The sequence below is a fragment of the Neophocaena asiaeorientalis genome, unplaced genomic scaffold (assembly GCF_003031525.2).
Source record: "Neophocaena asiaeorientalis asiaeorientalis breed wild unplaced genomic scaffold, Neophocaena_asiaeorientalis_V1.1 scaffold27, whole genome shotgun sequence".
Classification (NCBI taxonomy): domain Eukaryota; kingdom Metazoa; phylum Chordata; class Mammalia; order Artiodactyla; family Phocoenidae; genus Neophocaena; species Neophocaena asiaeorientalis.
Window position 1 is genome coordinate 521,382 of NW_020172816.1, and position 25,523 is coordinate 546,904.

The 25,523-nt window shown below is 49.9% G+C and overlaps 2 protein-coding genes across 9 annotated transcripts; one reads left to right on the forward strand and one right to left on the reverse strand.

Annotated features, from left to right (window-relative positions):
* Window positions 1–96: 96 nt before the first annotated feature.
* REM2 (RRAD and GEM like GTPase 2) lies at window positions 97–3,814 on the forward strand. 2 transcript variants are annotated; one of them, XM_024741693.1, is made up of 5 exons: window positions 97–276; window positions 1,475–1,816; window positions 2,060–2,133; window positions 2,868–3,075; window positions 3,466–3,814. In XM_024741693.1, the coding sequence occupies exons 1-5, from the start codon at window positions 174–176 to the stop codon at window positions 3,759–3,761; spliced, it is 1,023 nt and encodes a 340-aa protein (XP_024597461.1). In that variant the 5' UTR covers window positions 97–173; the 3' UTR covers window positions 3,762–3,814. The 2 variants fall into 2 exon arrangements, with proteins under 2 accessions (XP_024597461.1, XP_024597460.1); XM_024741692.1 differs by having other exon boundaries at window positions 151–1,816.
* Window positions 3,815–8,054: 4,240 nt separating this feature from the next.
* RBM23 (RNA binding motif protein 23) lies at window positions 8,055–25,456 on the reverse strand. 7 transcript variants are annotated; one of them, XM_024741687.1, is made up of 16 exons: window positions 25,258–25,455; window positions 22,433–22,463; window positions 22,183–22,234; window positions 21,457–21,532; window positions 20,553–20,674; window positions 20,002–20,049; window positions 19,706–19,873; window positions 19,447–19,500; window positions 19,175–19,292; window positions 18,925–19,077; window positions 18,702–18,839; window positions 18,107–18,172; window positions 16,384–16,579; window positions 16,192–16,296; window positions 16,018–16,102; window positions 8,055–8,663 (listed from the first exon to the last, which is right to left on the reverse strand). In XM_024741687.1, the coding sequence occupies exons 4-16, from the start codon at window positions 21,520–21,522 to the stop codon at window positions 8,606–8,608; spliced, it is 1,377 nt and encodes a 458-aa protein (XP_024597455.1). In that variant the 5' UTR covers window positions 21,523–21,532; window positions 22,183–22,234; window positions 22,433–22,463; window positions 25,258–25,455; the 3' UTR covers window positions 8,055–8,605. The 7 variants fall into 7 exon arrangements, 5 of the variants coding, with proteins under 5 accessions (XP_024597455.1, XP_024597459.1, XP_024597456.1 ...); XM_024741691.1 differs by lacking the exon at window positions 22,433–22,463 and having other exon boundaries at window positions 25,258–25,456; XR_003002808.1 differs by lacking the exon at window positions 25,258–25,455 and adding an exon at window positions 15,728–15,932 and having other exon boundaries at window positions 21,457–23,180.
* Window positions 25,457–25,523: the final 67 nt, after the last annotated feature.

Consider the following 25,523-nt stretch of genomic DNA (forward strand, 5'->3'; position numbering starts at 1 on the left):
CGCTGACATCACGGCTCATTAGCATATGTGACCTCATCAGGGGGTGGGACTGTTTCCCCAGGTGTCTAGGGGGAGGGCATGGGGGGTGGTATTTAAAGGGAAAAGCTGACAGTGCTGCTGAGTGAGGGAGCGGGTGCTGCAAACCGCCAGGCTGCACACGCACACGCACACCGATGCACACGGACCTCGACACCGACATGGACACGGACACAGAAACCACAGCACTCTGCCCCGCCAGCAGCCACCGGGCCTCCCCGCCAGGGACGCCCACACCAGGTGAGGGCTGAGCTGGCAGGTGCTGGCTGCAACCAAGGCGGTGGGAGCTGAAGCTTTGGTGGGGAGGTCAGAACTAGGGGTTGAAGGAGCTCGAACGCAAACAGCAAGAGGGCAAGAGCAACTCAGGAAGTGGGGAAGCCTCCTGCCCACACTAGGACTGGGGCTCGTATGAGGTGGGGGGCTAGGGGGCAGAGGTGGGCTGCCTAAATGTCCCCTCACCCATCACCCAGGGCTTCCCTGGGGAAACTGGTACTTAGCCCCTAGGTCTGCCTCATTCCCAAGAGGTTGGGACGGGCAGGAGGGAAGGGGGAAAGACAAGGGGCAGCCCACAAGCCTGGGAATCACGGGCAGGGGGCTACCCTGGGGAACTGTTTTGAGGGTTTCTCTGGCTCCTGGAGGCCCTGGCTGCCAGTCAAGTATTGATCCTGGGCTATTTCCAGCCTCTCTCTATCCCCCTTTGTTATGTCTGTGGTTCCTCCTCCAGTTACCCTGGCCCGTGCATTGTCACTCTCCCTGCTCCTGCTCTCTCGCTATTTCTCCTCCTCCCTCCCTCTCTCTCTCCCTCAGCCTCACGACGAACACAATATTCTGTCAGACTCACAGGGACAGCCAGGGGTGCAGAAGGATTCTCACACACAGACATGCATTGGGGGATGCTTACCTACAGGGCCATGGGAAGAGGCAGCCCCTTTAACACACCCATGGAGACCCAACACACACATCTCAGTGAGCAAAGGCCCTTCCCTGGGAACAGGCTCCCCACAAAGTTTTTGACTCTGTCAGTACCCAACCTCAGAACCTGTGCAGGGATCATCAGTGTAGGAAGCAGGAGGGGGCAGGGCCTCCCGGTGGAAGGAGGGGCAGCCCCCGGCCAGAGGCCTAGTCTGGGGGTGTGCCTGTGTGTGTGAAGTGTGAGTGGGTGTGCAAGCCTGCACACAGGTGCCTCCCTGCATGGGGCATGTTTTGAACGGATTGTGGCTGGAACCACACTGGGCAAGCCTTCAGGTCAGCCCCTGGGAGCCCCACCAGTTCAGGCTTCTGGTGGAGTTCAGTGGAAGAAGGTCGGACCAAAGATTCTCAGCTCCTTCTGGGTCACGGTCATCGACTGGGCCTCTGAGGCTGGAGCAGCCAGGACTGAGTCCTCTGCAGGTGTCTAGGCCTACCCCACTCATAGCTTCCTTCTCTTTGCCCCCCCCAGAAGCAGATGCTACACTGCTGAAGAAGCCAGAGAAACTGTTGGCAGGGTTGGACTGGGGTGGGCCACCCCCTGCCCCAGGGGCCCCCAGACGAAGAGGAAGTATGCCTGTCCCCTACAAGCACCAGCTGCGGCGGGCCCAGGCTGTAGATGAACTTGACTGGCCACCTCAAGCCTCATCCTCTGGCTCCTCTGACTCCCTGGGCTCAGGGGAGGCAGCCCCCACCCAAAAGGATGGCATCTTCAAGGTCATGCTGGTGGGGGAGAGCGGCGTGGGCAAGAGCACCCTAGCAGGCACTTTCGGTGGTCTCCAGGGAGACAGTGCTCACGAGCTGGAGAACCCAGGTATTTGGGGGAGCCCTGCAAGAATTGAGGGTGCCTCTGGAGCCCTAGTCAGGGATGGAAGAGCTCAAGGCATGAACAGTCCTGGAGGCCAGAACCTAAGAGAAACTGTTTCAATGCTTTCTGTGGCAACCTCCCTGGAGGGGGTCCCTGGTGCTGGGATCTAAAGCATCCCTGGTTACCAGGTCTAACAGGTGTTGGGGAGCCTCCTAATGGGCTCTATTCCCTGTCCCTATTTCCCAACAGAGGACACCTATGAGAGACGCATCATGGTGGATAAGGAGGAAGTGACTCTAGTTGTTTATGACATCTGGGAACAGGTGAGAACTAAGATGTGGCTGCAAGCAGGTGATGAAACCTGGGAGAGCTGAGGAGGGGCAAAGTATGGCTGAAGGCTGAAGGCTGGTGGGACTACAGCCCCTGGTTTTAACATGTAGTGGAACCTGACCTTTCATATATATTGTCTCAGAGAGCAAAGGCTCACACCTATGCACACACCATGGTATTGAGAGCTGCTGTCTGGTTTCCAGGATCTTCTGACCCAGAGGAAAGTTAGGATCTGGATTCGACAAACCCTGCAACTGCAAGCCAGGCTGAACACCCTGAAACTGACCCCCTCTGTACATTTTTCAGCCTAGAAGATCCTGATCTGAGAGGACATAAGCTCAGGGCTCTGTAATGTCAGGGAAGGGGAAAAAAGTGAGGACTTGTGAATATTTAGACATAAATGATTACTTTGCAGAAACGAGAGGCCAGATTACACACACTTGAATAGCATTCATTTTTTAAGAGCTTAAGCATAAGAAAGTAGGATGGGCTACCCTAGTCTAGGATCCTATGTCCCCCATTCGCCCATGTGGAGCTCACATTACAAACTTCTCCCTCCTCCACAAACGCACCCCGAGTATGGAGATTCTGCCATTAACTAGCTCTGTGTCCTAAGCAGGTGGCTTCTCCCTCACATCCTGGCTTCTCATCCTTGAGGTGTAAGGTGCTGGGCAGGTTCTCCCATGCCTCCAGCCCTGACATTCCACGACTCTCTGCCCATCTGCAGGGGGATGCAGGGGGGTGGCTGCAGGACCACTGCCTTCAGACAGGGGATGCCTTTCTCATCGTCTTCTCGGTCACCGATCGACAAAGCTTCTCCAAAGTTCCAGAGACCCTACTACGGCTCAGGGCTGGGAGGCCCCAACATGACCTGCCTGTCATCCTCGTTGGAAACAAGAGTGACCTGGCCCGCTCCCGGGAGGTCTCACTGGAGGGTGAGTACCCTGAACCTCATCCATGTTTGCAATCTCAGGGAACCCTCTCCCTTCCAGGACACTTCTCCATAAGGCCTTTTAACCTCCTGGGTGCACAAAATTGCAGTTAGTCCCAGGCTAGGGGCAGACTCTCAATGCCCACGCCTAGGACCCCGAGACTCCCTTCTCCTCCCCCTCACCTCTTCTCAAGGCCCCTTTCTTCCTCCCCCTCCACACCACCACCCTCCTCCACTTAATCCCTGCTTGTTCTATCAGTTGCAAGAGATCCATTTGCCCCAATCCCTTTCCACTGCACGCCCTGGGCCCCCCAGGCCCAGCCTCGCCCGTCCCCGGGCCCAGCGCAGCCCCGTGGGCGGGCGGGCGGGCGCCTGAACACGTCCCTTCCTGCAGAGGGCCGCCATCTGGCAGGGACACTGAGCTGCAAGCACATCGAGACGTCGGCCGCGCTGCACCACAACACGCGGGAGCTCTTCGAGGGAGCGGTGCGCCAGATCCGGCTGCGGCGGGGCCCAAACCGCGCTGGGGGCCCGCAGCCCGAGTGGGGCAGGCCCGAGGGCCCCGCGCCGCCCACGCGCCGCGAGAGCCTCACCAAGAAGGCCAAGCGCTTCCTTGCCAACCTGGTGCCGCGCAACACCAAGTTCTTCAAGCAGCGCTCCAGGTCGTGTCACGACCTCTCCGTTCTCTGAGCCGCGGTCGCTATGGTCACCGCGGTCGCCATGGTCACCGCGGTCGCCATGGTCACCGCGCCCTCCGCTCGCCCCCTCGCCCCGCCCCGCCCCCAGACGCCCCGGTGTGACTACGGGAGCCGGGCCCCCCGCCCCCAGACCCCGGCGGGCGTCTCCCCACCCGCTCCGCGCGCTCTCCGGTTACCTCCCGGCCTCGGGGCTCCTGGAAGGCGAGGACGCTGACCCGCGGGGGTCGTGCAGCGGCTGTTGGGCGGGGCGGCTTCCGGCGGGCGGGGAGGAAAGTAGTTCTGCGAGGTATTGTGTTTTTTTGTTAATTCACGCTTGACCACCTCTCCCGTAAAGAGATGCTAAAAGCAAGAACTGGAAAAGTGCTTTGTAAACTCCTTTACAGTTTTCCATCTTTGTACTCAGCGCGAATATGCCTCAACTTTAAGAGATCCTTAAAGGTAAAGACACGGAGCCGCTTCTTTGAGACTTTACTAAAGCGTCCTGGCTCTGATCTGCTGCACTTGTGCACTTTGCCTTTAAGAAGTTCTTAAAGGCAAGGGCCTGGAAGCGCTGTTCTTCTGAATTGTGATTTACCACGGCACTTCCCCTTTAAGGTTATTAAGGGGAAGGTGTGCAGAGACTTGCCTGAAGAGCTGAGCGGTGGCAATCCGCCTTTAGCCAGGTCCCAGGAGGCACCAGCAAGGGAGCCACCCTTCCCTTTTCAATAAAGAATTTTTCTACTGCACTTGCTTACTTTGACTCTCTGTTCTCAAAGCCCCCCCCCACGGAAGGGATGGGTGGATTTATGTTCCTTGCTCCTCTGAGCCTGAGTTTTCTTGTCTGTAACGGTTCTAGGGAGACTCCGGAACTGACTTAGTTCTGGAGTAGTCATAACAAGGGGCAAAAGGCCCCTAAAGATTACGGAGCCCAACTTGTCCCTTTGCCAATGAAAAAACAGGCCTGGAGAGGAGCAGGGACCCGTTAGAATTAATTTGGTAACTCAGTGAGCAGGTCCCCATCACCTTACCCCTTACCGGCAAGGAGCCCACTGGAGGCTACATTTTTTTTTTTTTTTTTTTTTTTTTTTTTATTTTTTTTTTTGCGGTACGTGGGCCTCTCACCGCTGTGGCTTCTCCCGCCGCGGAGCACAGGCTCCGGACGCGCAGGCTCAGCGGCCATGGCCTACGGACCCAGCCGCTCCGCAGCATGTGGGATCCTCCCGGACCGGGGCACGAACCCGCGTCCCCCGCATCGGCAGGCGGACTCTCAACCACTGCGCCACCAAGGAAGCCCTGGAAGCTACATTTTGCGCCTAGAAGTACACTCAGCTGTGGCCTGGGCTGCTTCAAGGTGGAGCCACATCCAACAGGGAGGCCCATCAGCTGGGGCGTGATAGGGTTGGCCTGCACCTCCCCAGCTGTCACCTGCAAGGTCCCTGTGAGAACTGAAGCTGTCAGTGCCTCCCCTGGGGACGCCCACGCCTGCTGCTGCCTGAGCTAAGAGTCTGAACAAAGAGAGCAGAGGCAGCAGTTCCCCTCACCCCTAGACATACAATACAGCTACCTGAGCACCTGAGGGCCAGGCTTCCACTCTACCCCACCCAGCTTCCCAGAACTCGATGGAAAGAGGGATGAGATGTCTCCTGAGTCCTTGCAGCTGGGGAGGAGCCAAGGGGGACCAGCCCAGCACAGGTGGTGAGATGATGATATGAATAATGACACTATCCTTAGGACTTCACTTATCTCAATTCTTTAATGACTATATGGTGTCACTACCTCTTTTACTGTGGAAGAAACAAAGTAACTTGCCTGAGGTCAATAAGCAATAGAGCTGGGATTGCACTCTCGTCTTCTTGATACTTAATGGTGATTGTATCCAGCCTTACATCTGAGGTACCCCTTCAGTGAGGATGAGGGGAAGAGGGAGAGGGACAGTAGAAAGAATGCAGGGGACACTATGGGCAGAGCCATGGGCAGTGGCTGTGGTAAAAGGGCCAGAGAAATTACACGGCTATAGTGGCGTAAGCCAGCTCTAAACTCTGGAGACCAGGAACAGCGGCAGTGCAAATTGTAAACTGCAGGAAAACACACTGGGCGCGTTAAGGGACCAGATGGTCCTACAGTTGCGTTGAAATCTCAGGGACGTGAAGAGGAGGGCTAAGAGATGAGCACTGAAAAGAAGTTTGGGAGCCCTATTGCAAAGGACCTTAAATGCCAGGCAAAGGAGTTTGTGCCCAATTCTGTAGGCAGTGAGAGTCACTGAAGGGTTTTGAGTGTGTAAGTGACATGATGGGGCTGGTCCTTTGGGAAGGGGAGGCAAGGAGATGGACTGAAGCAGCAGAGGCAAGGCCTGAAGAGATGAGTTTAGGGGACAATCACAGAAATACACATGGAAGGTAATGAAGGACCACACTGAGGGAGATGGCAGTGGGAAAGGAGAGGCGGCATGGAACTTAGAGTCAGAATCTGTGCGACTTGCAACTAAGTGGTTGGGTATAAAGACAGGGAGAAGTTGCAGGTGATGGGAGGATGGTGAGGAACTGGGAGTTAGGGGGCAGGGGAGGTAGCCGGTAAATGTCTCCATTTTGGAGATTCTTGAGTTTGAGACGCTCAGAAATACATCCCTGGACAGTTGAGTCTGAAATTCAGAACAAGTTAGGGCAAGAGACACAGATAGGAGAATAATTGCCATACCAATGGTAGGAGAAAAGCCAGAGGAAAGGATGAGATGCAGGGCAGTCACACAGGGCCCCATGCTTAGTTTAATGCTCTGCTGTCACTTGAACGAGGCTCCTTGAAGAAGGAACCCTGCATTTTCATTTTGCACCAGGGACCCACTAAGGGAGAGACTAAGAGGGTGCAATACAGGCTGGGATCCTTAGCCTCAAACCACACATGGGTTTTAGGGGTCTGTGATTCTTGTGAAATGGTACAATCTGATGCGTTTGTGCAGTCATGCATTTGTCTAATAGGTTCATGAATTTCATCAGATTTCCAAAGGGGTCTGTGACCCAACAAATCACAAGCCAGGATGGTACTGACTGCTGCTGAGAAAGGGAACTGGGTGGGTGGACGACAAGTGTAGGACGTTTACTTTTCACTGCATGCCTTTTTTCTACCTTTTGGGTTTTTAACTATGGCTAAATAACTTTTTAAAATAAATTTATTTTTGGCTGCATTGGGTCTTTGTCGCTGCTCGCGGGCTTTCTCTAGTTGTGGAGAGCGGAGGCTACTCTTTGTTGCGGTGGGCAGGCTTCTCATTGTGGTGGCTTCTCTTGTTGCAAAGCACGGGCTCTAGGCATGCAGGCTTCAGTAGTTGTGGCACGAGGGCTCAGTAGTTGTGGCTCGCAGCCTCAGTAGTTGTGGCACATGGGTTTAGTTGCTCCGCGGCATGTGGGATCTTTCCAGACCAGGGATCGAACCCATGTCCCCTGCACTGGCAGGCGGATTCTTAACCACTGTGCCACCAGGGAAGTCCCTAAGCTAAATCATTTAAAACAAAACAAAGCTTTGGTGTTCCAGAGAAAGAAGAGGGACCAAAGAGAGAATCCTGGGGACAGGCAGATAAAGAAGGTGGGGATGCAGCTGCCAAAGAAGCAGTGGAGGAACTAGGGTTGAGCTGGTAGTGGCTACTGCCCAGGGAGAAGGGTTTTCTAGAGGAAGAGTACCACCACTGGTCAAATGTGGCAGGAGGGGAGAATGAGGAACCAGAACGCCCAGTGCCTTTCATGCGGCAGAAGTCTAAAGATGATGACGGCAGGACCTCCCCCATGAGGGGAGCCACACACGCCACAAGCTTCCCTCCCCCCAACTCAGCCAGTTCCATCAGCCCGACCCATCTGTGTGTTCCCTCCAGACGCCTACAGGAAAGAGCTCAGAACAGACAGAAGCTGAAGCCCCGCTCCTGCTAGACTTGGGAGAGGTGGGGTCTTCTCTGAGATCCTAGCCACTCTTCTCCCTCCCTCTGATCAAGGCAAAGTAAGCCCAGGCTGCTGATCTGCGCTGGCATGAGACCAGCAAAGGGGCCCGATGCTGAGCTGCCTGTGCCAGGTAAGATCCTCTCTGCCCTCATGCGCCTTTTTTTTTTTTTTTAATAAATTTATTTATTTATTATTTTTGGCTCTGTTGGGTCTTTGTTGCTGCGCGCGGCTTTCTCTAGTTGCAGAGAGCAGGGGCTACTCTTTGTTGCGGTGTGCAGGCTTTTCATTGCGGTAGCCCCTCCTGTTGCAGAGCACGGGCTCTAGGTGCACAGGCTTCAGTAGTTGTGGCATGCGGGCTCCAGAGCGCAGGCTCAGTAGTTGTGGTGCACGGGCTTAGTTGCTCCGGGCATGTGGGATCTTCCCGGACCAGGGCTTGAACCTGGGTTCGAGCAGGCAGATTGGCAGGCGGATTCTTAACCACTGAGTCACCAGGGAAGCCCCGTGCTCCTCTTAACCACTGCAATTTTGACTTGGGGTCTGTGCTCCCTTATCAGCCCAGTCCCTGCCCAACCTCTACTAACCCCATGCCTCCTGGCCCACAAGGCCTCCTCACTGGCCAAGAGCATAGACTGGGTGTTCTCTCCCTGAGAGGCCAGAAGTGAGGCCAGTCCTGTCTTAGAAGTTATCGCTCTGCTCTGGGCCTCCGCTTACAACTGGGCCTTTCTGCCCTGCTGCATCTAACCCTCTTTAGAGACTGGAACAGGGGCTCTCCTCTTCTGAAGGACTGCCGAAGTCATGGAAGGACACTCCGCAAGTCTTCTGCATTAAATCCTCACTCCCAGAAAGTCCACCCATACATACATCTTTTCATTAATCTAATTGTGTTCCAATCCACATCAGTCTAAGTAAAATCTTCCTGGATGTTTTAATCCTTCAGCTACAAATGCTTGTTGCTCTGCTCAAGTACTGCCATATGCCAGTCACTGTGCTGGGCCCTACAGAGAGAACAAATACAGATAAGGCACTATCCCTGCCCTCAAGCAGCTTACAATTGAGCTGGAGAGACAGGGCAAGTTGGAGGCAGCACTACCACGGCCAAAACAGCAGCAAACTATACCACATTCTGACTAACTGCAAGCTATATCACGTGCTCTAAGAGTCTGAACGGAAGAGACAGAACATTTGGAAGACATGTTTTAGGAACTGGGCCTTGAAGGTTATACAATAGGCTGTAGATAGATGGGGGAAAGAAGGAAAAGAAATGTCTTGCGGCAAAACCACATGAGCAAATGTACAGGAGAAATGGTGGGCAGCCTGCCACATGATGACGTAAAGACCCTCCCTGTACAGAAAGAAGCAAAATTTGGGAGGATGTCAAAGGGTCCCAAAACCAGACAAGAGCATTCTGCTTCTTAGTCCTTTATCACCTGGCGGCTCTCTGATGGAAATACTCAAGGAATTTGAGTCTTGATGTCATGACTCTACAGCTTGGTGGCCTTGTAAACTCAAGGCATGAATATAAATTCAATGGGGCTGTGCAAGCCTTTTACCTGGCACTCAGGCTATTTTCTGGATGGAAGTCTATGGAGAAAGTCACTCTTAACCTCTCTTGTCTTTCTGAACCTCAGCTCTTCCCAATTATAAAAGGAGAATAAGGGCTTCCCTGGCGGCCCAGTGGTTAGGACTCTGCGCTTCCGGTGGGAACTGAGATCCTGCCTGCCATAAGGCATGGCCAATAAATAGATAAATAAATAAAATGAGGATAATAATACCTATCTTGTAGGATAATCATGAGGACTAGATAAAAATGCAAATATCTTCATGATTATACAAATGAGCAGTGGGAAGTAATGCTTTTTACAAAAATTATTTTTCTTTTTAAAAAAATTTTTATTGGAGTATAGTTGATTTAGAAGCAATGCTTTTCTTTTGTTTTTGTTTTTGTTTGCGGTACGCGGGCCTCTCACTGTTGTGGCCTCTCCCGTTTGCGGAGCACAGGCTCCGGACGCACAGGCTCAGTGGCCATGGCTCACGGGCCTAGCCACTCTGCGGCATGTGGGATCTTCCCGGACCGGGGCACGAACCCGTGTCCCCTGCATCGGCAGGCGGACTCTCAACCACTGAGCCACCAGGGAAGCCCTAGAAGCAATGTTTTTTTGCAACCTGTGTCTGATCCCTTATTCAGGCAACCATGCAACATGCTAATCTCTCAAAGCATGGCACCACTCTGGAGATACAAATTTAAGTTGTGCTCCACAAAGTCCAACAGCCTCCCGCAAGACTCACAGGTAACCCATTATCGGATTTCTTGTTTGGGTAGTTTTGGGGGGAAGATTGGCAACTGAAGCCTAAGGATGGTATTATACTACAGTTTCCCATTTTTCTGTTCAAATTACAACTTTAGGCAGAGGACCTGTGCTGAGTTAAAACACTATTCTGAAAGGAAACTGCCAGAGTAGGTAGGGCTAGGCTCTGGAGACCACAAAGACAGGTGCTATAGGAATGCTTGGGGGAGATTAGGGGGGATGCTTGCAAAGGACTATAACAGAGACTGCTCTGGGATTCTCCCTAGCCAGACCAAGCAAAGGGCACTAGGTATCCTGAAGGTACTTGAGGGGCCCACCTTGATTTTCCAAAGCCATCTGGTTGTAACCTGATTATAGAGTTTCAAGTATAAAGAGATTTGACCAGTGGGATTTGTTTTCCTGAAAGGTAGCCTGACTGTGTGTGACCTAGGACCTTGTAAGCCTGGGACTTTAGCCCAGGAACAATGAAGGTTTATTTTCACCATTGCCCCACCATCAGTTCCACCCCTGTAAATCTTGAGCATTCTCAAAGTTGGGGAGGAGAATTAGGTCAGGTAGAAAGTCAAGTATGTAGGCATCCAGAGGAATGGGAAGCTATCAAGTTCTAAGGCCTCTACAGGTTATCATTTCATTGAATCCTCACAACATCCCCAAGACAGGTACTACTGTTATCATCTCCTTTCTAAAAGGGGAGTCTGAGTTAGAGAAGTAACACCTAAGCTTACTCAGCTGGTTTGTGGCAGAAGAGAGATCGGAACCACTTGGTGTTGTTCTAGAGTATGATCTTTCTGCTACAGGGTGGAGGTCCCCTGGTTGGGCCCAGGAAGTGGGAGAAGGAGGCTAATTCTCAGCACCATTCATTTTAAACAGGTAGGCTTCAGGATGCTTGAAAGCTGACTCAAGTTCCCATCCTTTCTGGAATATTGGCAAGAGTCTGACAAGTCTCTGATTTCCAAGGTCATTGTTTCCCTCTTGCAATCCAGCACCGACTGGCTCTTTTCCCATCTTCAGGCACCTCATCCACCCACTGCCCTCAAAAATAACTGCTTAATGGGTCTCCAGTAACTCCACCCAACTCCTTAAGGGCTCCTGAGAGCAGATCGTCTCGGAGAGCCAAGAGAACTCATCCAACTTTTTTTTTTTTTTTTTTTTCTTTGCAGTATGCGGGTCTCTCACTGTTGTGGCCTCTCCCGTCGCGGAGCACAGGCTCCGGACGCGCAGGCTCAGCAGCCATGGCTCACGGGCCCAGCCGCTCCGCGGCATGTGGGATCCTCCCGGACCGGGGCACGAACCCGCGTCCCCTGCATCGGCAGGCGGACTCTCAACCATTGCGCCACCAGGGAAGCCCTCATCCAACTTTTAAAAGTGATCTTTGATCATCTCTTTCCTTGCCTCCATTTTCCCACACGATCTAAGTTGACTGGTCTGCTTCACCTCACACAGAGCTCTCTCAACCAAGAACACACTTTGAGGGGCTTCCCTGGCGGCGCAGTGGTTAAGAATCCGCCTGCCAATGCAGAAGCCACGGGTTCGAGGCCTGGTCCGGGAAGATCCCACATACTGTGAAGCAACTAAGCCCATGCACCACAACAACTGAGCCTGCACTCTAGAGCCTGCGAGCCACAACTACTGAGCCCGCGTGCCACAACTACTGAGCCTGCGTGCTGCAACTGCAAAGGCCTGTGCGCCTAGAGGCTGTGCTCCGCAACAAGAAGCCACTGCAATGAGAAGCCTTCACACCGCAACGAAGACACAATGCAGCCAAAAAAAAAAAAAGAATACACTTTGCGAGCAATCAGTTCTGGATATAGAGTGCAAAAGTTGGGAGGGAAGGGGGGGATATCTGAAGTCAGAAGATTTAGACACACAGCTTCAAATGAGAACTCCTTTCCTGCATTCAGCTCATGACTACTGACTTCACCTGGTTGTCATGGAAACATCAGTCTCTCCTGGTGGCAAGCAGCACTTTAGAAAGCTTCACAGGCTACCATGGTAACACCAAAAAGAGTAAAGCTGCCTCCTCTCTTCGAGCGGTGAGGAAGAAATGGATGAGACTGCTAGGAAAAGCAGGCTAGAAGGGGCAGCCTCTGGAAAGCCTGGCTCTGACTTGAACTGAGGGGAATTAATTCAACTCAACAGATATGAAATATGTGCAAACAAAACAGTAATGAATGGGCTTCCCTGGTGGCGCAGGGTTGAGAGTCCGTCTGCCGATGCAGGGGATGCGGGTTCGTGCCCCGGTTCGGGAAGATCCCACATGCCACGGAGCGGCTAGGGCCGTGAGCCATGGCCACTGAGCCTGCGCGTCCGGAGCCTGTGCTCCGCAATGGGAGAGGCCACAACAGTGAGAGGCCCGCGTACAGCAAAAAAAAAACCCCAGTAATGAAAAAGACACATCTATGACTGGCTTCATCAAGCTATAACCATCTAGTAACAGAGTTTACAAAGAACTGTAAATAAAGTCAGAATAAGACCTACATAGGACCAAGAATACTGAAAAGGAAAATCAACTTCAACTAGGAAATCATCAGTCTTAAAGGACAGGATTTTGACCAGTAGAGAGGGGCAGGAAAAGAGAACAAGACAGTAGACATGGAAGTGGAAGAATTCAGGATATACTGAGAACTATAAGTAAAGAGACAGAAAAAGTGACACTTCCCCATGACTCCAAGGCTTTGGCTTCCACAGTGATGATGAGGCAGGTTAAGATTAAGATCAAGGGATCTGAAGCTAGACTGGACTGAAATCCCAAACTTGCTAACTGCATAATCGGGGGACAAGTTAGTTAACCTTTGGGGTATCAGTTTCCTCATTAACAAAGTAAAGATAATAAAAGAATCTACTTCAGAGGGGTCGTTGTGAGGATTAAACAATTCAATACATATAAAATGATTAGAACAATGCCTAACCCACACCAAATCCTACATAAATGTAAATTCTCATTAATTGTTAACCATTCCACTTTTTGGTGCCAGGATAGCCTCTTCGCACTGTCCAAGTAATACTCCCCCCCACTTTTTTTTTTCCAGTTGCAGCATGCAAGCTTCTTGGTTGCGGCATGCATACAGGATCTAGTTCCCTGACCAGGGATCGAACCTGGGCCCCCCAGCATTGGGAGCGTGGAGTCTTACCCACTGGACCACCAGGGAAATCCCTGTCCAAGTAATACTTCCTGATTCGCACCAGACTCTTTAATAACACAGCAGTTTAAAGAACAGGGAGGAATGCCACTGCCTTAGAAAAGAGAGAAGTGGAGGCTATAAGCCGAAAGTCAAGTGAAAAATCCCATTTAGAATTGAGGACTCGTGGGGAAATTCTAACTGTGCTGGGAACAGACCTGGGCAACAGTCTCATCTCTACTCCCACCTTAGCCACCATGCTCAGGCAGGAGGTTGAGGGAGGCTCCTTTACATTAGGCTGGGCCCAGAGGCTGTTCACTGCCCCTTCTCTCCACTCCAACCACCCTCTACGGAAGGATGAATAATAAGAAGGCACTGAGTCACACGCAGTGACACTGGCTGTTACCCACTAGACGTTGTCACCTTATGTAGGTTAAGACTAGAACAGAAGTTGTCTCTGACATTCCCTTACTTCCACCCTTGTCTCTCTCCCAGCAAAAAGCTACGCAAGGCTCTAAGAACAAGGAGCAAGGAAGAACTGAGGTGGAAGGACCCAAAATGCAGGAAGGCCAAAGCACCTAGGAATGGGAGTATAAGGACACTGAGCAGTGGTGGGGGCCCACCTGAGGGCAGGAAGCAAGGCCCGGGGGTACCTACAGTTTGAAGATGTTCAAGACTGCCATGAGGAGGCCTGGCCCATAGCGTCAGGAGGATGCATAAAAATAGTCTGCACTGAGGTCAGGTTGCCTTAGCAGCCGTATCAATAACTGCAAGGGACTGGGCCTTAGCCAGCTGCTCCTACCTGAAAATAACGTGGCCTCCTTCCCTTCTCCCAGGTCCAGAGAGCAAATTAGTACAGGGAAGGGGTAGGGGTGACAGTGGGTGAGACTGCAGCAGCCTGGAAGTCCCTCCAGAGTCCCAGTGGCCTTTTAGGCCACAAGTAGGTTTCAGGTACTTAACACTGCAGTGTAAAGAGCAACGTCATAAGCTAACCACTAAAAAACCATCATTGTGCTTAGAAGCCTTAACTGACAAGTTAAAACCTAGCAGCAATTATCCAAATTTTTAGCATGACAATAAACTCTCAACATTCTGTTGCACAGAGACCAGTAAAGAATGGAGGAAGCCCACAGAGCCCTGTCCCTGAACTTCAGACCTTCTCCTTTTGGTTGGTCCCTAGTTGGTGAGCCAGGCTCTGGACTAGCCCCTTGTTCTAAGCCTTACAAAGCAGGCAGAGGAAGGTGTGCCCTCACCTTTGGAAGGGCCATGTGTGGAATACTCAGCTCCCTGGAAATTCATCAATCGGACTCAGGCCTGTGTTATCAAAGCCATTGGAAAGAAGAGTTGGGGGGACTGAAAGGGCAAACAATGACAGACTTAAGGCCTGGGGAGCCCTGATGTATAATGCCCAAACCCCTTTGGATATTGGACTGGATGTCTACTACAAAAAGGTCCAAAGGCGGGTACAGAGCTCAACAAAGTAAGAATGGTGAGCTTAGAAGGCTTCTCTGGTACTTAACCTCCTCAGGATCACGAAACACCCTTAGAGCAAGGTGCAGAATGTGCTACTGTCACACTGCCATCTGGTGGAAAGACAAGATCTGTCCCCAGGCAGAGAGAGGGAGCCTGGAGGTCTGTCCACTAGGCAGGGAGGTTTGGAGATAATCAAGATAAAGACAGAAGGAGACCACGGGGCATAAAGACCACGGGAGTATAAAGCAGATACAGATGGCATGTGTGCCTTTTGTCTGTTTTTCTTTCTAAAGATCAGATATTTAAAAAATTAAAATAAAGGAAAGAAAACTTAATAGCATTACAAATGTTTTATATCCCTAGAACCGTTCGTGGTTTTGGCTCAGGAGAAGTTAACGTCAGACAGACACACCACTGGACCGAGACCACACATGGGCAGCCGCCGCCACAACCGTGGGACCTGCCTTTTGTACAAAGTTTATATATATATATATATATTTATATTTATGTACACAGACACAAGGTTATAAAATACAGTGAGAAGGACTCACGTGTGCCCAGCTGGGCTTGAGCCCACAGTCTCCAGAGGCACATGGAAGTGGTGGAGAGAAGCAGCCTCCCCTCCATCCTCCCACCCTGGGCCAAAGGAAGGACGACTACACAAAGGAAGATGGAAGATACCAGAAAGGTACCCCACCTTTCACTGAACTCCCGAATGCCCCTAAGACATCCAAAACGGCTGGCAGGAGAGATCATTCCCACACCTCCCAGCAAGATGATGAGCCCACAGTAGCAGTTCTGGCCCCAAGCTAAGGTTTAAGGCAGGCTTCCCAACACACATGTCTGTGCTATCTTCCAGGGCCCTTGTAGCAGCAAGCCAGCACTTTCAAGGTTCACTCCCTCAAACCCCAAAGTCCTCACAGACCAGAGGTCTTAAAGGTTTTCCGTGACAGACTGTACGGTAAAGGTACAGGCAGGCAAAGAGCGGTTAGTTCCTTCAGTTAATGCCCTATGGCCTTCCCAATGGGGGAGGAATCAAGGAATCAGTAAGAGGTGGTTGTAAAGGGCAAGGAAGGTCATCCCAGGAGACGATAAATACAGAGAAACAGATGTTCAATTCAAGTGCAGATTCTGTTCTCTTCAACTGGCAGCTTTGCTCACCAGAGTCCATTCCCACTGTGGCTGCGGTGGGCAGGAGCTCTTCTTGGTGTCCTAGGGGGTCCCAGTTCCCCCACCGTCAATGTTCACACCCTCAGGATGGTTTGGTCCACAGAATGGAGAGAAGGGGCCATGGAAGAGTAGACGCGGAGAAGGGAGTGGCAGGACCCAGAGGCACAGGTAGGCAGTGGACTGCGCCACTAATTACCTGTGGCATGGAGAAGATGTAAACGGGAAGCCGGAGGAAAGAAAGTAACTGTGAACACTGAAATGAGCTGGGCCTTGAGACTCACATGGTTTGGCGGGTAAAGAGGCTGGAAAGCTGGAAGCACTGGGAGGCGATTGCCTGGGAGGCGAGGTTCAGGGCCGGACTCAGAGCTGGAACAAAGAGAGACAAGGGAGTTAGCACAGAGCATTCCTGCCTTCCAGGCCCGACCCTTCTCTCCCTTTCCCAAGTCCAAGCCTACCAGTCAAAGCCGCTGGGTTCAGGGCCCCCAAAGGAACTGCTCCATTCAGTTGCAAGGCAGCAGCTTGGGCAGCAGCAGCAGTGGTCGGCAGCTGGATTCCAGAGCCTCAGAGGAAAAGACGAGGTGGGGTTAAGTCCTAACCCTTGATGTAAAATTCAACGCCATGTTCTTCACTCTGCAGAGAAGCCCTACCTTCTGCCAATTTGGCCATGAGCTGCAAACGTCCACACGCTGATCCCAGATCCAGATCCTGGTCTCCGTCAGGAAAAGTGATGTCTGTGCCACCATCCAGTCGCTCGGTCACATGGCCAACCCTCATAGGCCGACCAGCAAGCTCAAAGCCATTCAACTGTTCCAGGGCCCGGCGGGCACACTCAGAGTCAGAGAACTACAAGAAACCCAGGTCATATCAGGTACCTCCTGGCCACAGACATGCTCTCAAAGCCCCACTAATACTCTTTCATCCTACTGTCCCGTGAAAATTGCATCCTCACTGTGGCTCAAATTTTTCTTTCCCAGGGAATGTGACCTAAGATCCCCATGCCCGCAAATGGTTCTCTAAAAAAGACCTTTTCCAGCTGACTCAAGGGCAATCGCTTTTCAATCTCCAGCTCCACTGAGAACCTAACAGTGCATCATTTGTAGGGAGCCCAGCCTGATAGGCTGTTTCAAAAATGGGCATATCAAATGGAAGTAAGACAGGCTTAGATCCAAGGCTCCTGAGCTTTAATTTCAGCCCTCAGGACTAGTAAGTTTCAGTCCTTAGTCAAGAACCAGGAACGTGGAACTCCAGAGCCCAGGCTCAGGAAGGTGCACACCCTGGTACTGAGAGCAAGACTACACCCCCACTCCCACCCCGCCCCAGTGCGGCTGACTCTGGCCCACTGGCCAGAAGGCCTCTACTCTCTCGTCCCTTCCAGCAGCAGCACTAGCAGCAGCCTGGCATAAAGAGGATTCCCCGTCTGCTGTTTATGTGTCAAAGGTGTTGACCTAAAAGGCAGCAACACAAGGGCAAAAAGGCCCCACAGAAGCCTTTCTGCATCTGAGTCACACAGGGAGCTAGAAAAGGTAATTGCCACCATGAACACCACAGCTGGCTTTATTTACTCTGGTATTACCTGTCCTAGGGCCTGGCATGTGGTACTGACAGTTCCTAGGCAGGTGGTATAGGTGGCTTGCTTTTACCAGATACTTCTGAGATGAGCAATTCCCACGGTAGAACACAACCTACCTCCCCTCTGCCCTGCAGGCAACTGGGGGGGGGCGGTGTATGCTGCCTAGATTGAGCCCAGAAAATATCAGCTTCTATTATACTTTGTGGCTGGCAGCCAGTCCTAGCCTGGAGTCACATGGGGCTGGAAGAACCAGTTATGGGAATTGGAAACAATTTTGTTGGAGTGTCAGGAAAAGGTGAGACTTGCCCACTATTAGGTGGCCTTACTATTTTCCCTATAGTGGTATTTAAATATAAAGATATTTCTCAATGGGGAAACTGCTTCAAACTGGGTAGGACCAGAGAGAAGTATATACCTTCTTATTCCCATCCCATCATGAAAATATACCAATTCTATAAAGCACATCTATAAAGGCCCATACCTAACCTCCCTCATGCCCCCAACCTCTTAGCTGCAGCCTGGAATCGTTACTATTACCCAGAGAGCAAGCTGTAGCACCAGTGAAGCTGGTTGACCTCCTGGACACCCCATACCAGTGCCACTGACAGAGTGTAGGAGCAAAGCCATGATCTCAAGTAATGCACTCATCTCAAGGGGCAGAAGGCTAGTCCAAGCTTCAGGCACCAGGGTTTATGGGTCATTTAGACAGTTCCTATGGGAGGAGCATGAAGCTAAGCTGCAAAATCAGACAAGTGGACAAACCTAAACTAAAATTAAAAAGTTGAAGACTAGGGACTCACCGTAATAAAACCATAACCTTTAGAGCGGCCTGTATCTGAGTCCTTCATCAGGACAATATTATCAATCTGCAGAATAGAGAAAAATAATCAATAATCTTTTGGCTAAGCCACACCTTTGATCTTTCCTACCCAAACTGTTCTATTTTTTTGGCCATGCGCAGCATGTGGCACGTGGGATCTTAGTTTCCCAACCAGGGATCGAACCTGCGTCCCCTGAAGTGGAAGCACAGAGCCTTAACCACTGGACCGCCAGGGAAGTCCCCTACCCAGACTGTTCTAAATACCTCTAACTTTCTAACCAACCCCTTACAGCTCTCCAAATCATTTTAAAAATGAGATAAAGCCCATCTCTTTCCCAAACACTTTTTCTGACTCATCTTACTTCATATGGACCCCATTATTTGATTTCATGGTGCCTAATTTGTCTCCTGAGCAGTATGAATACAGAGATGGAGCCCAACTCCTCCAGCATGGACCCACATGGCCATTGTTAAACAAGCAATGGGTTAATCATGGTCAGACAGAACGAGAAGGTACACTCGCCCTCCCCACTTTTTCCGATTCCCTTCAGAGGTTTCCCTCACTTTCTACTCACTTTGCCAAAGGGCTCAAAGATGCCCCGGAGCATGTCCTCAGTGATATTGAAGTGCAGGGAGCCCACGTAGAGGCGCATTGGTCCACCACTGCCCTTCTGCAGGTTGTTGGCCATGGCTGCCAGTCGGTTTTTCTCAGCCTGTGGAAGAAGGAAATGATGGGTCATGCCCCACACCTACCACCGTTATCTCCATCTTCTTATGTCCATTTCTCAGGCTGCTCACCTGTGAGGCCTGTACAATGATAGGCACTCCCAGCAGCCGCTGTCCGGTCAGCCCAATGGCAAGTGGCACAGACTGGATCTCACAGAATTCCACATAGGCAATGCCCTTAGAACGACGTGAGTTCCGATCTGAGATGATACGTACATCTCGAACCTATCCAGGGCAAAAAGGAAATCCTGAATTGGGCATAAAGGGGGATGGATAGAAGACAGGCTTCTCTGAGACAACTAAGAGGGGGAAGAGGGGTTACCTTGCCAACAGCCGAGAAAAAGTCCTCCAGGTCTCGAGGCCGAATGCGGGCAGCTAACTGCATACAGAACACCGTGCGGGCATCCCGCTCCTCAGGACTCAGATTATCAACTGGCTCCCTAAAGAGTGAGCAAAATCGTCGAGACCCTCCCTCCCAGTACTTGGTCATCATTCTTCAGCTACCCTCAAGTACTACACATTCCTGTGGTTTGGCTCAAACCGCTTTTTATTCATAACTCACAATCCCTAAAAGAGTGCTCATTGTCAACTCACCTGACTGGGCTCTTCTCCCGGAAATGAGGACTCTTACTGTGTCCATACCTACGCCTACAGAACAGAGAACAACCAAACTGAAAACCGTGTCACCCACCTTTATCCACACTGGCCCAGTGCTGGGTCTTCCACCATGAGAAAACCAGATTACAGCACCTCATCGCTCATGCCAATTCTGAGTATCACCCCTCCAGTAACTGGGTCTCCTGCCTACCACAAAACACGATACAAAGGTGATCTTATAAGCAAAAGGTGATACCCAGTGGCAAGTGGTGGACTCCTGTAGCGCACACGATCCTCACGACGTCGGTCTCGACTTCGTGACTCACTACTATGTCGACGTTCCCAGCTACGGCTGCGGTGACGACGCTGCCGATCTCGACTCCGGCTCCGACTGCTTCTCCGCCTATGACGGTCTCGACTACGACTGTGGACGGCAATGACTATTAAGCTCCTTAAAGAACAATCCAACCTTTCTGGTCTTTAATGTATAGCTTTCCCTGGTATCTTTCCATTTATAATTCTCAAAACCCAAGCGGCCCCAGAATGACTGACCTGCGTTTTCTATCCCTGCTTTTACTATGGCTCCGACTCCTCTTCTTCCTGTCAAAGAGAGCATAAACTCTTACTACTGAGGTTTCATCACCTGTCCCAAGGATAAGAAATGACACTAAAGCAAGGGTGAAACAGAAAGCAGTGAAAGACCAAAGCCTAGAAGACAATATGGCAGAAGTTCACAGCAATGGCATGACATCAGTTTACACAGAGCCCTGAATGCTGTCAGGCATCTGAAATGGCCATTTTTCCCCACAAAACCAAGCAAAAGCTCATGTTTCCAAATCAGAGATCCTCTTGCTATTTTACTCAAGTGAAATACTACATCGACGCTAGGACTGATCCATAAGTCTATCCACAAATCTACACTGGCAAGCGAAGACTAGAAGATCATTAACCCAGGTCACCATCATTCCCATGACCCAGTGGAGCCATTACTAAAAGTCAGAAGTCTTACCAGCAACCACCTCCCTGTTCTGGCTGTTTCTATAACGGACACAGTTGCTTCCCTTCCTCAAGCTGCCAACCCATTTTCCTCAGGCCACACTCACCTGCCTGCCTCCCCACTGGCGCTGCTCCCACTGGTGCCACTGCCACTGCTGCCAGTACAGCTGGTGCTGTTGGTGGTGTTACTAGGGCTCTCCTTTTCAACCTCGTTAGTTTGCTGCTCATCCTGAGGGGTTCACCAGGAAAATGACACAAGGTACCAGGTGGCAGACACACAGATTCCATTGGGCAAAGAAAGAAGTGGACAAGGAAGAAAGCTCATGAAATCGAAGCTCTCAATCATCTAAACAGTTTCTAAGCACCTGGATCTCCTAACAAAAAGAATAAGAGAAGAAGGAAGGAAACTACCCAAAAAGATCAGATTTTGAAGTCAAACCTTTAGCTACCCCAACATCTGTTCCACTAACATCCATTTCCCTGGAGAGTGAGAAATGAGAGTTATGTCTGAGATACACTGACCTTCTACTGTGTCACTGAGAGCTGTGAGCAAAGCACTGGTTCCCACCGCAACTTCATGTCCCCCCCCAGTTTTTGGGGCCCTTTCTGTAAGCATGGCCCTTGAGTATCGGCCTCCAGCAGAGCTTACTAAAAGATTATGCCTTGAGCTTCCCTGGTGGCACAGTGGTTGAGAGTCCGCCTGCCGATGCAGGGGACACGGGTTCGTGCCCTGGTCCGGGAGGATCCCACATGCCGCGGAACGGCTGGGCCTGTGAGCCGTGGCCGCTGGGCCTGCACGTCCGGAGCCTGTGCTCCACAACGGAAGAGGCCACAACAGTGAGAGGCCCTCGTACCACAAAAAAAACAACAAAAAAAAGATTATGCCTTTTATGAAAGCCACTGCACATAATAAACAAACAGGGAAAGAAGATTCACAAAACGTTGAAACTGATGATCCACAAGTGCTTTTCCTTACCAGTCCGATTCCAAGAGTGAGATGGGGAATCTTACCTCCTCTTTTTTATAGGGAGCCTCCAGCATGGCCTCAATCACTATATCAAAGTCATCGGATGCCATTGTAGCAGATCTGAGGAGAGGACATCAATACATAAGAACCTCATTTATATTTTTCCTCCCCTTCCAGCACCCCACATTCCCTCCCCCCTCCAAGAAACAGACTTCAGGATATACAGTTCTGTTTCTTGAACTCCAAAGGTACCTTACCCACTCTTGTTTACCCTATGTTTATTTTTGTACCTTACAGATCTGAACTAGTTCTGCTTTGTGGCTTAGAAAAGGTCAGGGGTCTAGAAGAAAACTGAATATCTAGGTAGAGACAAAATACAATATAGACCCTGTCCTGTGAAAAGAAAATGTTGGTACTCAAAATTACTATTTATTTTACAACAGACACTTGGCCTCCATTCTACTGTTCAAAATTCTGAATAAATAATTGGTTTAAACTTAAATTGGCACATATTTCCAATAAAAAGGTAAGAATGCATGACTAAAAATTAGGAGCAAGAGAAAGCAATACCAGAATAATGCAGATTAGTCCTAAGCTTTTCCCCACACCATCGCCCAACACAAATAATGAAGGGATTCATCATTAAGCATTTTCTATACAATACCGACCAGAGTTTGGGTAACTCAGAAAGACCATGATTAAGACAGGCTTAACCAGTCCCACTTTGAAGCCTTTCTGTCTAGGAAGGTACAGTAGGACTTCTCGCCTACCCCAAGCTTTCACATCTAGCAATGGTCTTTCCCAAGTCTGTCCACCACAGGTCTATAAATAAAAAAAAACAGAAGACACCAAACAAAATCAATAGGATAAATTATTCAGAAATTACTGGTCTGAAATTATCAATATACGTAACATGAATGAATCTCAAAATAATTATGCTGAGTGGAAGGAAACAGGTTAAAAAAAGCATACATACTGTATGATTTCATTTACATAAAATTCTAGAAAATGTAAACTAACCTGTAGTGACAGAAAGCAGACCAGTGGTTACCTAGGGATAAGAATAGGTGGGAAGGGGCTAGGATGAAAGGATTATAAAAGGGCATTTTGGAATTTGGGGGGTGATGGTTTCATGGGTGTTAACTCATATCAAAACACATCAAACTGTACACTTTAATGTGTACGGTTATATTTTATATCAATTATATCTTAAAGCTGAAAAAAAAACCAATCTAAATACTTTCTATACAAGGAGGTTAATCATAATTAGACTTTCCATATCCTCAAGAGCTTTGTCCTCTTTAAAGCAGCTAACGCATCATCCAATCATGCTGTCTTGGTTGCCCTCAGAGTCCATAGCCTATTTTGATGATTTAATAAAAGTAATCATTATATCAATATCTATCATTTATAGTACCTAATATTGCTAGGCACTATGCTAAACATGTTACAGAGATAAGATTCTTGGAAAGAGCCAACCAATAAAACTTACTTGGAGCCAAATTTAAGGCTTAAAATGGAAATCAAACCAAAATAAAATAGGTGTGTCTAAAAACCAGTGAACTCAATCTCTTATACTAACACCTTACATTTATTTAACAATCAATGGTAACATATGCTACAAGCAAATACTGGATCTAATGCACAGATGAGGGACTTCCCTGGTGGTCCAGCGGGTAAGACTCCGTGCTCCCAATGCAGGGGGCCCAGGTTCGATCCCTGGTCAGGGAACTAGATCCCACATGCATGCTGCAAGTAAAAAGCCCATATGCCGCAACTAAAGATCCCACGTGCCTGAACTAAGACCCGGCACAGCAGAAAGGAAGTGGGGGGAGGGAGGAAGGAAAGAAGGACGGAAGAAAGATTTTTAAAATGCACAGATGAAAAAACTGAGGTTCTGTGAACTGCCCAAAGTCACAAAGCTCAAATGGAGGAGCTGACCCTTGATCATAAATCTTCCGACTCTTAAGTCTAATAATATTCTAACAGGTTACTGCTCTCTCATGTGGTTTATAACTTAAACCCTAAAGGAAATTTAAAAAAGAAAAGTACACAGCTTACCAAAATGTCTACTTTTAAATATATACTGACCTGAAGAATTAATGTTCTGATAGGTATATCAAAAGAATGTCCCATTAGTCACACCTATTGTGTGGCTTACAGATACTCAGCATGTAACAGTATATGCTACAAAATATTAGAAACCAGGCTGACTTTAATATATGCTGATTTTAATATATGCCAGCATATATCTTAACATATGCTACTGTGGGAAAAAATGGTTCTAAAAGTAAGTTTTTGATCTACAAGCTCTGTTCCTTTCATTCTTTTTTTTTTTTTTTTTGTGCTACGCGGGCCTCTCACTGCTGCGACCTCTCCCGTTGCGGAGCACAGGCTCCGGCCATGCAGGCCCAGCGACCACGGCTCATGGGCCCAGCCGCTCCGCAGCATGTGGGATCTTCTCGGACCCGGACACGAACCTGTGTCCCCTGCATTGGCAGGCGGACTCTCAACCACTGCGCCACCAGGGAAGCCCCTTTCATTCATTTTGGCTGCCAAATCTATACAAATTTTCTAAGTGTCATAACGCTTCTCTTTTTTACAGTCTGCCTTTAACTCTCCAAATGAAATGCTTCAAGAACTGCTCTTTGTTGAGTGCTAGTACAGCATAGGGATAACTTAACACCAAAAAACACTTTCATGTAAGTTGACAAATAAAACCCTTCCTATGGAATAAAGTTTTCAGACTTCAGAAACGAATGAATCTATTTAAGCAGACATATATAACACCAGCACACTTTGAAACTTGCAATCTTGCTGGGTTTAGTCTTTCTAGATGTCCTAAAAACAGAATGTCCCAAACACTATGTGCTTTCACGTTGGGAGTTTTCAAACTCTTTGAGTCCTAACTTATGGATCAAAGTCCACTCAATCCCATACATTAAAATATTATAGTGCTTTCTTCCAACCCTGCTTCAAAAACTATGTTAGAGGCCCATAATCATGGCACTACGTGGACCTTGTCATAGCACAGACAAGACCCAAGCCAGCACTTAGGCCCCACTGCCGCGGGGGCAAAAGAGAGTGAAGAACCACTGTCAGCCCCATCAGGCAGAATTCACCAAACGCTGGAGTCCCAGAGGCGATGGTAGCGCCATCTCCTGGGTCCGGTAACTGAGCTGGGCACAAACATCTCCAAACTGAAGACAGCTTAATTAAGAACAAAAAACAATGAGAAAGATAAAAACATTCCCCATGTTGTGTAACAGCCAAGGCCACGCTTCAAAAAATGGTCCTACAAGTTACCGACTGGCAGCATCTCTGCGAGGGCCAGTGTCCCGATTCTAAACCCTCGTACGTGGCCCCATTATGCTCCTCTACCGCCACAGGATGTGTGCGCACAGTGGCCAACATACTGAACATGAGTCTTTGAGAGGCTGAAGATTGAGGAAGAAGCCTCAATTCCCTCATCTCTGAGTGGTGGCACTAGGGGCTGAAAACGGATCCCACATGTCCTCTCAGACCGTGGTGGGTCGATGCTCCCTCCACAGTGTGGGACACCCTAAATGTCAGGGCTGCGGGGACCTGGAAAGAGATCAGTCATTGGGACCCTTGAAACAGCATCTTCATCGCTAAAGGATGTAGTCACGAGGGTGCCGATGGACTACAGTTAGGTAGCGAACACTTCCAGACCAAAGTAAACAAAAAATGTTTTTAATTTTAAAAGTTTGCCCAATTCTGCTCTTGACGCCATTTTCTGCCTGTGACGTCAGGGGGAGGCGCCGTGCGGGAACGTCACGCATATGTGACGTTTCGGGGGGGGACCCGGTTTCGGGGTTTCTTACCAGTTCCGGGTCCCCGCTGGGTGGGGGGGTCCCGGTTCCCTTCGTTCCTTTGGGTGTGTCGGGGGACGCGAAGCACGGCTCCCTTCCAGAGACTCAGCAGTAAGAGCCCCGCTACAACTGGAGCTGCTCCTCTTCCCGCAAAATGGCGGCAGCTCCGCTGTCTTCCAGAACCTTTCCCAATCTGCGCAGGCGCCGAAACATTCAGGTGGCGGAATTAATCTCACGGGTTTCGCGGCAACACTCCAAAGTACAGATTTTCATTGGCT